The sequence below is a fragment of the Vicia villosa genome, linkage group LG1 (assembly GCF_029867415.1).
Source record: "Vicia villosa cultivar HV-30 ecotype Madison, WI linkage group LG1, Vvil1.0, whole genome shotgun sequence".
NCBI classification, from domain to species: Eukaryota; Viridiplantae; Streptophyta; class Magnoliopsida; order Fabales; family Fabaceae; genus Vicia; species Vicia villosa.
Window position 1 is genome coordinate 119,091,188 of NC_081180.1, and position 14,557 is coordinate 119,105,744.

Genomic DNA, 14,557 nt, shown 5'->3' on the forward strand with positions numbered 1-14,557 from the left:
CTAATTGTTCTGATCATATTAAAAGTAACATTATTTATTGACTTGCACTAATTTCCCACGAAGAGAGTCATCAGCCCAATCTTTCAGATATCGCTCAAGCCCTCGATAACATGAACTTCACCCAATGCATGCAGACTCGTAGAACTTTGTAGCATGTATGATGAATGCATTAAGTTTCACACCTAAGAAAACCATGATAGTGGTTTATAGATGCTAAATCTTAAATAGCTGACAAGTTACCTTTTCTCTCCCACTCGAATTACTGGCATGCACATCACCGACTAATTTTAAAGCCTTTGCCGATTGAGGCATTGCTTTCATTGCCTCTTTCTCAAAGTTAACAGTGGGATTTCATAACCATAGTGACTAACAGCTTTCTCATGTCACAGTTTATACTAATCGTGAAATGGATGTATTTAAGAGGATAAATGCATATTAGTTTTAATACTTAGTGAAACAACATGAAATCAGTCAACCACTAACTCTCTTAAGACAATCAACTTTAAGTATTAACTTGCATGTTAACCATATGCACAAACATCATCATGAAAATTGAGAAAGAATGGTGATTTATAAGCCGGTAATCACATGGATAACACAATGATAAGTTTATATTACCTACAACAAATGCTTGTTCATCTAAACAACCACAGAACGGACCTAAAACAAAACTGTTTTCCAAACTCAAACACATTTCAGACAAAACCACCAATAATCCAACAGTGACGACCGTAACACGTGCATACCCTTAAAATCATATCGAAACCCCAAAAATTTGCAAGTGTAACTCGCAGTACCGAAAGTATATGTTGTAAGGGAGTACAACTATCTTTTTGAACTTATAAGTCACGATAGATGCACAAATTCTAAACATTCATACAAAACTTATTTGATATTCATAACCACAAAATCACTTATGCCAAACACCTGATAGTCATGGTAACAAATATACCACAGAACCGAAGAATCTGCACTTCGAAGGCATTATTTCATGCTGCATATTAGAAAGATTCATGAAGCACGACAACTTTCAATTTAGGGGCTGAGAAACAAAAAAGAAGACTTATCTCTTTATTGATTACCTGAGCGATTAAAAGATTCGCGTTGTTATTCTGTGTAGAGCATTGACTCGATGATGATGATAGTCATGTGGAAATCATGTATTATTCTGGTTTGAATGATCCTTTTCGCACTGCAACAGGTTTTAATTCGAATATCGATATCATCCTATGCTCTACTGCTCTCAAACCTGACCGGGTCTTTCAAACCTCAGACCATGAAACGCAGCAACGACAACCACTGTGTCATTCCTGCTTTTCATCAAACATATGGAAGGCAAACTCAGACATGCCTTAAATCGGGAAACTGAAACTGAACATTTTCAATATCAAACAATATTCAAGGTAATCAACATGACATCAACCAACGAAAAAAACCCACATTATAAAAGGTCTAATCTATGCACTAACCTTTGAGTTGTCCATACGTCAAAAACCACTGTTCACCCGAAATCAGCCACAGAGAAACAAACAATGAAACCCTAACCCTTTGAGCTGGCATACACGAAACTGTAATTTATAGTCTATAGCAGCCCCCTACATCATTTTAGTTTAGGGATCATTTTGCACCCCTCAATCTAATAATGATATCGTGACAGTAATTATGTTCTTCCATAAAAAACTCTCAATTGTAAATAATTATATTTTCTCCCATCATATATCAAAGCAACTTAATATTCATGTCATTAAAAAATTGTAAATAATTATATTTTCTTCCATCATATATCAAAGCAACTTAATATTCATGTCATTCAAAAATCACATACTTCACACACTCAGGACAAATCACATACTCCACATACAAAAAAAAATTAAGTAGAATTAAATTGTGTAAATAATAAATTATTTGTTAAATTGAAACACTAAATTACATATAGTTTGATAAAAATAAAATAAATTTATTCCATTTAAAATTAAACTATATATAGAAAAAATGCAAAAGTATCCATTTTAGATTAGGAATGACTTTATTTCAAAATAAATAATAAAATAGAAATGGAAAATAAAATACTTAAATAATGATTTTTATAAACATTAAATGTATACTTTATTAATTATATACTCATTTAATATATATATAACTTTTAAATTTAAATTTAATAGTTGATTACACAAATTAAATTACTAAACTTATATACAATTTTGTTCATTATTAGAGCTTATAAGCTATATTTGAATATAATATATTGCAATGCAATCATCCTTCTATATGAATCAATTTACAGTCAAAAAATCTTTTAAGATTATAATTATTAAAAATGAATATTATTTCAAAAATTGAATAATTATTATTAGTTAATTTAATTTTATTCATTTTTTAATAATTTTTAATGTACTTGATTTCGAGATCTTTGTAACTATAACCACCAATATAAATGTTCCTCCACACTTGTGAGTTTATTTGATCCATTATTCTCAACAAACCAATATTTTAAAATGTTATAATATTAATATTTATATTTGTATTTTAAGAGTAGAGTACATATTAAGAGTTTAAAGAATAACATTTTTATCTATATTTTTTACCCGAGATATTTTACATATATCTTCAAAAGAAATATATAAAGGAAAAATACACACTTAACTCTAATATTAAATAGATAATAAAATTTAAAAACAGTTAATTGATTATATATTATAATTAGTTGTATCAGTGATCAAATGCAATATTATATGATAATTTAACAATTATTATTGGTTATCATTTATTGTGATTAAATATAACATTAATATTTTTTGTGCTTGTCTCCTCTATTGGACCTTCAATCTACAACCACACCATATATTACTGCTATTCATTCATATTAATTCATTCAGCCATTCTTCCATGACAGCAACCACCTGTAACAATTACAAACATTAAAGGAGGGATTTTTGAATTGATGTGAGTTGTTTAGTGTGATAAAGTATAGGGGACAACTTCTTTACCCATCATAAAAAGTTGGGTAATGTACATTTAACCATTCATATGATGCCATCTAATTTTAACACAATTAATTATTTATTAAATATTACAATTAATTGTTGCTTTCAAGGTATTTTACAGAGGAGGTAAACTTACCCAACTTTTTGAGTTGGGTAGATAAGAATTCACCTAAAGTATATGGTGAAATATTTTCTTTCTTTAGCGGGAAGTGTAATATGTATTATTTATTAGTAAAAATAAAATTGTCTTTAGAAAAAAAGTAAACTTGGAAATTTACCATTTGATTGGATTTGATGTATTTTTAATCGGTGCTCCTTAGTAGCCAGTCCACTGCACTCCTAAAGTCAGAGCTCCTCAGTCCCCTGGACTCAGGGCCGGTCCTGACTTTTTAGAGGCCCAGGGCGAATAATAAAAGTAGATCCCTAATAAAAAATACCTTTTCTTTTCTTACGCTTCTCACATCCAAGATCAAACTTTCTAATCTTAGGAGGCATATAGGAATAATGAAAATAAATTTAGAACTTGAAATTAAAGTTGATAAATTTCACAGTGTTGAAAGTGAACCGATAAATTTTGCAGTATTGAAATTGAATCGATAAATTTCACAGCAGTTAAGTTGAACCGATAAATAAATAAAAAATTAAGCGATAATTATCAAATAAAATTAACATTTACAAAAAACAATAAAATTAGTAGATTACATAAATAAAATTAACATTTGCAAAAAAACAATAAAATCAATAGATTACATAAATAAAATTACCAATTTAGATGTATAAACTCAACCCATAGAAAACCAAAAAACCAACCCATTAAACATTTATTCATATTTTAGGGATGATGTGACAAATCAGTCTTTAGACTCATACTAACCTCAATTATAGACTCATATTTGCCTCAATTATCTTGTCGTTAGGGGTGTGCATGGTTGATTATTTTTAAAAACCAAACCATAACGATTTTTAAACCATTTAAATGGTTTGAATTTATAACTATAACTACATTTCTATCAAAACTGGTCATAAAATCGGTTATAAATTTGGTTATGATCATATAACCGGTTTTTTAAAAAAAATCCAGTTTTAAAAATATTTTTTATTTTGAAAATTAAAAAATTTATTATAAAACTAACCGGTTAATAACCAGATTATAATTGGATTATAACCGAATTCAAAAATAATTTAACCGGTTAATAACCATTTAATTATATCCAAAAACTGTTAATTATTAAACCGATTAGTAACCATTTAATTATATTTGAATATTTAAAACGGATTTGAATTTGGTTATGAATTTGAGCCTCACAATCAAATATTTTGCACACCCCTACTTGCAGTAACTACTATACTATCTTGAAAATATATAACTATATTTATTTTAATATTATTTTATGCTAAAGTTTAAAAAAGAAACATATAATATTTAATATTATTTTACACTGCAGGGAAATAAGAGAAGAAAGGAAACGTAAAACATCACAAACTAGTCTTGTTATGCTATTTTTACCTATTAATATTTATTTATGTTTTCATTACAGCATATAAAACAAAGAATCTTATATGAATAGCAATAACAAATTTTACGAGGCCCCTGGAATTAAGAGGCCCTGGGCAGTAGGCCTTCTTGCCCTGCCTCAGGGCCGGCACTGCCTGGACTCTTAAAGTTAGAATAGTACCAACTGAAATTTAAAAGCAAAATGTCATTTCTTTATATTTAAAATTAATTTGTAATAGCAAATCTCAAATGTAATAAAAACTTTAAAAAAATTAACAGCATATGCAAATACATACTGTATTTCTTAATCGTAAATCACACAAATCAAATGCATTTTTTATAGGAAAAGACGAAGCCTTTTACAAAACCTACATAATAGTCCTATATACAGACACTAATATTGAGCAAATTACTAATCCACCTTTCTTAAAATCACATATAACAGGTTACTAATAACAAACCTGTGCAGCAAATTAAGGGAAAATTGTTACCTGTCATGTTTCTTCTATTCAGAAGTTTTTTCAACAACATTAGAATCTGAAAATAGATCCAATCAAAAAGAGATATGAGATATATGCAAGATAATAACAAAACCTCCTTATATGAAGAAACCAGAACCACCGCAAACTTGAACATTTAACAAAATCGAGTAAGCAACATATTCACACAAAAAAGATGAAGAAAACTATAAAAACAAAAACATAAACATGAAGCATTCAGTAATAGAAAACTTCCTTAAGATCTATGTGGAGTTTGTTTTTCTTTCAATGGAGATGAACACACGTTCAGCAGTGGAAAATGAAGAAGAAGAAGAAGAGAAAAGGAAGATATGGGGTTGTATTATTGATGGAATGGAGAAAGAATGGAGATGTGATGGTGAACAACAAGTTCGGCGCTTGGAAGTTGGAATGGAGAGAGAATGCTTGTTAAAGAATGAATGTAAAAGGGCAAAAGAGAGGGAAATATTGAAACAAAAGTGGCCCTGTTTTATCTACCGTGTAAAGAGGATTTTTCATTATGAGTATTACACAATGGATTAAAATGGTGTTTGAATAGAGAAAAGGGAATAAAGATATGCAAAATTGAGAATGGGGTGCCACTTGGAATAATGGGTAGATATGATTGGTCCATAAGAAGATTGATTTAGCAAATTACTAAAATAGGCATTTGTTAGTGTAATTTTAAAAAAGCAAAAGGGCAATTTAGGGTGTTAATAGGTATATTATAATCTTAGTTAGGTAGTTGATTAAGTACTATCCATTCTAAATTATACAAATTAAAACCATTTCGTGTAGATTAAGACGTGTAATTATATCTATATGAAAAAATTATTTATAAAATTATTTTTTATTAGTGATATAAAAAAAGTTAAACGACAAAAAAAAGTAATAAAAGATAAATTATGTAATAATTTTTTTCTATTTTAGATACTTTATAATTTGAGAGTTAGAGGTGGTATTATTTGTACTTTGAAATCATATATACTTAATTTTTTTATCGGAAAAGACTTGATTCATTTCATTACTAATACGATCTTGAATATATGTTAGTGTATCACAACATAGACACCCTCATTAGTTTGTCTTCTAATGAACTTAACATGAGAGTTTCTAAAGTAATGAGCTAATAAGTGCTTACATTCATAAGTAATAACATCAAAATCTGAAACGTTCTGTTGGTGATTATTTACACTATCCATTAAGCTTTTAGCATCCAACTCAAAAGCTACTCCATAAAAACCAAGATCAAGCGCCCATTTTATAGATAACAGAAGACCTAAAGCTTCCCTTGTATCGACCTGGGTATTAGGTGAAAACCACCTAGTCTGAATTACCAAAATTAACCCTCGACATCTCAAATGCACACACACTTATTTCTGCCGTGTTACAAGAATTATAGAAGGATGTGTTAATATTGCATTTGAGACGACTAATCGAAGGTTTGCTCCAAGTAACGTTTGTAGACCTTTGATCTTGGATAGTATTGTTCGATCGTAGTTGTTGGACATTCCTCCAACTCAATAACAAATAAGAAGCATGATTACAAATAAGGTATGGTATATTTCATCCATGCATCATGTTTAATTGTTTTTTTAAACACACATATTCTCTCAATTTATAATATAAATTAAGGGAATAGTTTCATCAAAGACCCCATTTTGAATTCTAATTACTGTATTTTTTGTTTTTATTTTTATTTTTCAATTGACTTAAAGATCAAGCATTACATTATTTCAGTTGGCGACTTTTTCTATTTTGTATTTATTTTTAATTACAACATTAATCTTTGTTAGATGAAAAAGAAAGATTTGATAAAAAAGATTAAATTAATTACTTAAAAAAATTGATTTCGTTAAATTATTTACTTAAATATCACATTGTTTCAAATGACCCTTATTTTTCTAGAATTTTTTTAAAAAAATTTGTCTATTCCCTCAGTTATTTCATCCAACCGAAGGAAAATATCATTTGGTTCGATTCTCGGAATATGACGCTTTTGTTTTATTTTAAATTAATCTATTCCATTGGTTGATCCTACTACCGGACGTGAAAGTTGTTGAGCATGTATACTTCACAGAACTAGACTCTAACGTTTCATTTAACTTTCAACACTCGTTTCATCTTCATTCGCTTAAAAAAAGCCTAGGTGGTTTTCATATTCATCAAAACTCCCTAAACTCGGAATCCATTATCTTTTCAAACACACGTACGTGTTCGAACATCAACTCTTCCAACCAAACTTGAGAGAATCTTCATCATCATGTTATTGATACATAACTCACTTTATCCATGCACATAACTTAGAAATGCTAGTTTTGTTGTTGTAATTGCTTATTGCTTATATATTATGTTGAAAGAGATTATGCTAATTATGTTGATAAAAATAGGCTTTTCTCTTTAGTGTTGTTGTTGACAAAAGTCCATTTGTATCATGAGTATTATAATTTATACGCATTAGGTGCATTTGTTGATTTGTGTTAAGTAAAATGTTTATTCCCGTTCCTTTTTAAACTAAGATGGGTGAATCAACCAACACCTCTCATACAACCTCTACCTACCATATAACTACCTCTACTAAGGTTAAAAGTAAAAGAAATTTTAGATGTGTCATGATGATGACCAAGTTGTCAAAATTCCACCAAAATGATATTAGCTACCTAGTTGATTTTTGTCCAACAGCTGATAATATTAATGGTGAAAATTTGGATAATTTCAGGAGTTAGGTGGTAGTACAAGGTAGAAGAAAAGTCATCATTTTGATAGATAATTTGAACGAAGTTTTTGACGAATAAAAAAATCAAATATGGACCAATATTAGAGTATTTACTTTTAATTTATTATGAAGGACACTTGGGAGAAAGTTGTCAAGTCTCACGTCAGTCCTGAATTATTGGCTAAGAGCCAAAACATAAAGAAGAATAGGGCAAGAAATATTTATACACATAAATTGTCTCGTGGAGGATATGATAAACTGGAACAGATAATGATTAAAGAAAAAAGAAAACAAAGAGAATTAGAGTCGGGAGATCCTTCTAGAAGCCTTGATCCTAAAAAAACAAAGATGGTACCTTTGTTCCACAAGAGAGCCATGACATACTGGTAGAAATGATTAGAACTGAGGAGCATGGTGGGCGTGTCTATTGTCTTGGAAGAGGCGTTAGCTTGAGGTTATTTTTTGGATCATTGACAAAAAGTAACGAAGTAATGTGCAAGAAAGAAATTGAAGAGATATTTGATCAAAGGGTGGGTGAGAGGATATAAGAAGTGTTTAGAAAAGGAGCAGGAGAAGATGACTCAGGAGGTGTGGGAGAAAGTAACTTAGAAGGAACGTGAGAGGGTGCATCAGGAAGAGCGAGAGAGGTTGATCCAGAAGGGACGGGAGAAGGTGCATTAGGAGGAGCAAGAGAGGTTTACTGGAAAGGAACAAGTGAAGTCGACCAAGGGTATGTGGGAGAAGTGTACTAGAGATATGATTGAGGTAAGTATAAGTTTGGTTTTAAAAATTTGTGTTATGGGTTGTTGTTGTTTGTGTATTTGAATTTATGTATTGTGTTGCTATTGTTTTTATGATGCAATAATTGAAATCAATGAGTGGACTCACCAATTCTATTTTATATCAGTTAGAAATAGTTGAAAAAGTTGTTTTTGGTGGTGTTCGAAAGGTAGTTGTTTTATCACAATTTTTTCAAAAATTTTAAAAGATATCGAGAATAAAAAAAAAAATTCATACCTATAGACTATAGTGTCCGTTAAAGTTTTAAAATGTTGGGAACTTATTTAGTTCTTTACGTTAGAAGATGCTACCACTATAATCACTATTTATTTATCATAACAAAAACTCAAAAGTGGCTAAAAAAACAAAAGTTTGGAAACTCATTAAACCCCTAGAAAAACTTATAACTTCATCAAAGCAACAAAGAGATTCATATTTAATTATTTTATTACCAATGAAAAAGGAATTCCAAGAGTCACACGAAAAAAAATCATTTTTCACAATCTTCTACATACTATCACCATCTTTCCACTTGTTTCAGAATGGCTATAATACTACCATTTTGTTTAAGAAAAGACACTTTAAATATAATACTCGTACATCTTAATTTTATAAAATATTTACAAAAAAGCACAATCGTGAAAATTTTCACACTCAACAAAAAAAACACAATCGTAAAGATTTTCACACTCAAAAGATTACCTCATAACCAAAGTAATACGAACCAGAGATAAATCAGAGTGACTTATTTAAGAATTTTTCTTCACCCACCTCCCAACCTTCTTGCCCACCCATGGTGAATTTACCACAATACCCCTTGTTTCGGAAGTTCATTTCCGAAACTGTACTTTTTTTTTTTAAAAAAGGTGTTTTCGGAAATGCATCTCCGAAAACGTGTTTTTTTTAATATAAAATATTGATTTCGGAGATGCATCTCCAAAATAAAGTTACATTTTCAGAAAATGTGGTGTTTCGGAAGTTCATCTCCGGACGCACCCCCCTTGGAGAATTCGGAAATGAACTTCCGAAAATATGTCTGGACAGAAGAAAATGAAGAACAACAACAATTCGCTTTATTTAATCGGGTGAAGATTACAACGATAATATTACATATAATTAAAGTTACATATTGTTGATCACAGGTAGGTGGGGATGAGTCAACATTTTGATAACATCGTCCGCCGATCTTTGAAGTTTCGCGTCCAACTCGATCGGGCCCTTCGAAGAAAATCGGTCGAACGTTGTCCACAAAACCGCCAAATCTTCGTCGTTCTTGATCTCAAAAGGTGTGAACTTAATGCCTCCCTCGTCGTTAAGCGATGGCGAGCGGTACTCGAGCTTGACAACCTTTCGATTCTCGGGATAGCGCAAAAGCGTGTTAAGCGACGGTATCAACTCCGCAAACGGCGTGTCGCGCGAGAAGCGAAATTGGAACGACATCGGGTAGCCGGTTTCAAAGTAGACGAATGCTAGGTGGGGGTAGGTTTGTGTCATTTGTGTTTTGTGGTGTGGAGAGGATGAAGAAGAGTGTGTATTTATAGACTTATTGGAGCATTGATGGCCTAACAAACCTTATCCTGCCTCAGGGGACATTTCGGAAATGAACTTCCGAAAATAGGCTCCAGACATGTATATTTCGGAAGTTCATTTCCGAATTATGCAGAAACAGACATAAATTTTGCATTTTGTTGATTGCTTAGTGTGTTGTCTAAATTAAACATATGGAATTGACATTAACCATAAATTAGACAAGCAAGTCATAAAACATAATTATATTATACATGTATTGAATCGGTCCGATTTTACATGATAAACAACAATACATACAAAAAACGATCCGGAACAAACTAAAATTCACCGAACCAATCGGTGGATCCTAAGTCCAAAATAGGCTCATTCTTCGACCGCTCTCTATTTTGCTCACGCTCTTGGCTCATCATTTCTTCAAACTCCGCCATTCTTGAAACAAAAGGATCCGGCCAAGTTTCCGCCTTATTTGAACGATGTGCGGTCCATTGACAACAAGTAGCCGGTATAGGACACCCCGGTTTCAAAAACACTTGGACGAAGTGCCGCGATCGTAGATACCCGATGCATATGATTCGGCCCGACGAGTCCAATGGCGGTCGACTATGAAGTGGAAAGAAAGTCTCACTTAGTCCAAACCTCGTCAAATCGACGCATACAATATCATATGCTCTTGCTATGAGATGACCCATATCGGGGAATGACATCCACTTCGAGACCGGAGCGATACCGGTAAGTGATGGAACAAGTGCATCATGAATTTTTGCAAACTTTTCTTGATTTTCATATAGTCGGCCGTGGATGTCCCGATACGAAGTCAACTCCGCAAGAAGTTCCCGTCGGACTAAAGTTTGATTATTTCGGAAATGAACTTCCGAATTATATCAGTGTTCAGCAGAATTTTGTTGAATCAATGTAGTGAAATAGGGAATGAAATAAGTGATGTTTACCTGAAATTGTAGCTTTTTATGCTCCCTTTAACGTGATCAACGGTTTGAAACTTGATTTTAGGAAGAAAAATGGATGGAGATTGATTGGGTTTTGTGGAGGGTTTGGAAAAGTGTTGGAGAAAAATGATGAAATAGTGAAGGAGGGAAATTTGTATATGCAGAAATATTTTCGGAAATGAACTTCCGAAATATTAACGGTTTTGACATCTTCGGAGGTTCATTTCCGAAGACAAAAAAAATTCAAAAAAAAAAAGCGCTTCGGAAGTTCATTTCCGAAGCAGGGGTAGTTTTGGTTTTTCGCTGGGGGTCACCCCCATAGGGAGGTGGCTAAAGAAAAAATCCTTATTTAATAGTGTGACGTTATTGTTGTTGGAGATGAAGATTTAAGGAGTTTTATAAAAATATAGGTATATTTAAGAATATCTTGATTCTTGTTGAATATGAATGTTAAGAATTTTTAATAAATGTGTCATACATTATTAAAGGAAAATGTATAATAATTTTAAAATTTCATCATATTAAATGTAAGAGCGTGAATTCGAATCTATGACATTTCACTTATTCATTTTTATTGATGAAATTTCAGCCTTAGATCTACTTGACAAAAATGATAAAAAAACGAATATTCATCACAAAAAAAAAAACCAGAAAAGAAATAAAATAAAACTGAAATTAAAGGACTCCCCTAGACAAAGTCAAGTAATAAGCATATGTTCTCTTCTTCCTAACTATGGCTAATCATTTGGCTAATCATTTTTTTACTCTAATATATTGATTGTAAGATAATCTCAAAGTTTTCTATTCCACTTACCACAAAGCAAAAGAACGCTAAGTTAAAAATGTTGAACAAATATAAAGTGAAATTGTTTCTGGCTTTCCAGTAAAAGTTAAGATAACATACTTCATAAGTTTTCACTTAATAGGTAGACGTTGAAAAACCTTCTAGTAAACACCTTAAATCCTCAATATCAACTATTTAAATAATGCTAGGCTTCAGCAAAGCTCAAATCATCATCAAGAATTGGTCAAGGCAAGTTGAAATCAAACAGAGGCAAGTCAAAACAAAATGCATTTAGGGGGAAAAAGGTGGGAATCGTGCAAGTTTTTACCTTGCAGCACTTGCAAAACTCAAAAAACAATGATCCTGTTCTTGAAATGCCATCCCTCAAACTAAGATGCTACAGATTTATCTGTCATTACTCATTAGTAATTAAAATATCTTCTATACCTTTAACAAGATTAACCAAATATCGTGACTCATGAGTTTATATCTCAAATTAAAGTTTAATCTAATGATAACCAGTCAAACACAGTCCAACAGAAATGAATTGAATTCTAACGATCCAAAACTGGCCAAGTATTCCCAGGGTTGGCACATTCACATCTCTTCTATCAAAGTATACTTTTTACCTGATTAATGTTTGGGGGCGACAGATTATAAATGAATATAGACACTGACAACTAACTTCACTCATCATTACGGCTGAGCTGAAGTACATATCGAGCATTTTGCAGAAGAGCATTGGCTTCTTCATTTGACGCATCAAGGGAACGCAATTCTTTGATTTCTTCCTGCCATTTTTCAACTTGCTCCTTGTGAATCCTGCATATTAGAAAAATATAAGAATCATATCCTAAATTGTCAAAAACTAACAGTATTAAAAGTGAAAGATAGTTCCAGGTTTGAATGTTGAATGGTAACTTCATATCTCACATAATGAGTTTCTCTTCAAATTCATTACAGAGATCCTTAAACATTGTTTTCCCTGATTCTAAGAGCTCAGATACCTACAAGAAATCCACAATTAAACATTTCAAGGAGTTGACATTCATCAAGATTATGATTTCAAGCTTCAAACAGTGTGTAACTAACTATATATAGCCAATAGTCAATGTAAAAAGCGTGTTCGAGTCAGTGTCTGTGTCCAAAACCGACCACGACACTTGTGATTAAGTTTAATTTATTTATTTTTTTGAAATTATTACTGGTGTCGACGTGTCAGTGTCCGTGTCGTGTTTCAGATGTATGTGCTTCATAGCTAATAGATACCCTCTGAGTAAAGTTCTCAATCTTCTCGAGAACAAGAGAAATGTTGAGTTCCATATCTTCAGATCCAACGAGGTTAGTCTCGAATCCTTCATCCTGTACAAGTACCATCTGCGATTCTGCTTCATCTCCAATCTTTTCCTGTAGATGTTTATTCATCAAGAGAAATACAAAATGAAATCTACGCAGTAGATTCATCAAAGTTGAAAACAAATACCTCAGCAGGTTTCATACGTTTCCTTGCACCTCCGCTATCCATGCTTCCCTTTTGAGTCGACATTCGTTGATTAAGCTTACGGATGCAATTTCAAAATCAGTTACGATTAGTTTCTAGGTTACATTAATTTCTTAATTAAGATTAGTTTATTATTATGGACAAACATGATAAATCAGAAATTTCAAAAAACTGAAACTAAGTAGTCAATCGCGGCCGAAATCGGCGTGTTCGCGGCGGTGCGGCCGCTCAAATGCATTTCACGAGAACAGAACGGCGCGCATCACTGTCGCGGTTGCCTCAGAAGCATTTCACGGCGCATGTAGCTGCCGTCGTGGAGTTTCGCGTTTGCTATAATGAAGTTATTCTGAAAAATGAACTAAGCATGTGGAGAGAGAAACCTGAAGAAGCGCAGTAGAGAGAAGAGGGATGGTGAAAGAAGAAATGAAAAATCACAATAGGAACCAGTGGCGTGCAAAGGAAGGACTTAAACTTGGTAAAGCGAGATGATGAAATGAAAATATGTAGTAATAACACTTAAAAGAGCGAAAATTGAATTTAGGAATAAAAATTTAAATCGAATAAAATAAATAGGGAAAATTCTTAGGTGGACACATACCTAAGAAATTGTTTTACACACAACCAATCACAGAATTTTAATTAATTAAAAAAATAAATATTGATTTTTCTCTCTCCTTCATAATCTCAACCACCCCATGAATCCAATTAAAACCAAAATTAAAATTAAAATAAATTTAAAAAAGACTCTTTCTTATTGGTTGTGCCTAAGAATGTGGATTTAGGGTCGTGTCCATGCAAGAATTGCTCAATAAATAGATGAGTACAATGTTACACTTCATCATAACCGTAAGTTATTATATATTTGATTTTTTTCTTTAGAATTACATATAAACTATTTTTTTTTTTTAAGATTGTGATGCACACTATCTTTAAACTCTAAGTATAATATTTAGTAGGTTTGAGGATTTTTGTGCATGGACAAATTTAAAAAATGGTGACTTTGTTTTTTATTAAAAAGTAAATTAAAAAAATGACATTTAAATAACAATATGAGAAAAGGGTAAGGATGGCAAAAAAATATGTATCCGTAGAATCTTTGGGTAAAACCTATAACGATTATAAATTTGATGATATTGAATATTTACAGGTAAAATTAACGGCTATTTCACTATCCATTATTCAAGAGTATGAATACAGATTTAATGATACTCGTCTTCGTAAGTATTTATATTCGTTAATAATCGTCAAAATACTTAAATATTATTGCTCTGGTCTGGGCCGAACATGCCCAATAGATGAGTAGGCTCAATCCAGGGTCTAGGCCCA

The 14,557-nt window shown here is 31.8% G+C and overlaps 1 protein-coding gene across 1 annotated transcript; it reads right to left on the minus strand.

The window, feature by feature from the left end:
* Positions 1-12,336: 12,336 nt before the first annotated feature.
* On the minus strand, positions 12,337-13,725 carry LOC131643998 (uncharacterized). The gene is made up of 5 exons (XM_058914371.1): positions 13,612-13,725; positions 13,214-13,288; positions 13,000-13,137; positions 12,664-12,737; positions 12,337-12,552 (listed from the first exon to the last, which is right to left on the minus strand). Exons 2-5 carry the CDS (start codon positions 13,274-13,276, stop codon positions 12,417-12,419), a joined length of 411 nt encoding a protein of 136 aa, XP_058770354.1. The 5' UTR covers positions 13,277-13,288; positions 13,612-13,725; the 3' UTR covers positions 12,337-12,416.
* Positions 13,726-14,557: the final 832 nt, after the last annotated feature.

Excerpts from the sequence above, each read along its gene's own strand:
- LOC131643998 (XM_058914371.1), bottom strand. The coding sequence starts at position 13,276 with ATGTCGACTCAAAAGGGAAGCATGGATAGCGGAGGTGCAAGGAAACGT. Across the intron at positions 12,738-12,999 it reads TTGAGAACTTTACTCAGAGG|GTATCTGAGCTCTTAGAATC; the intron begins GTATCTATTAGC and ends GATTTCTTGTAG. Across the intron at positions 12,553-12,663 it reads TTTGAAGAGAAACTCATTAT|GATTCACAAGGAGCAAGTTG; the intron begins GTGAGATATGAA and ends TCTAATATGCAG.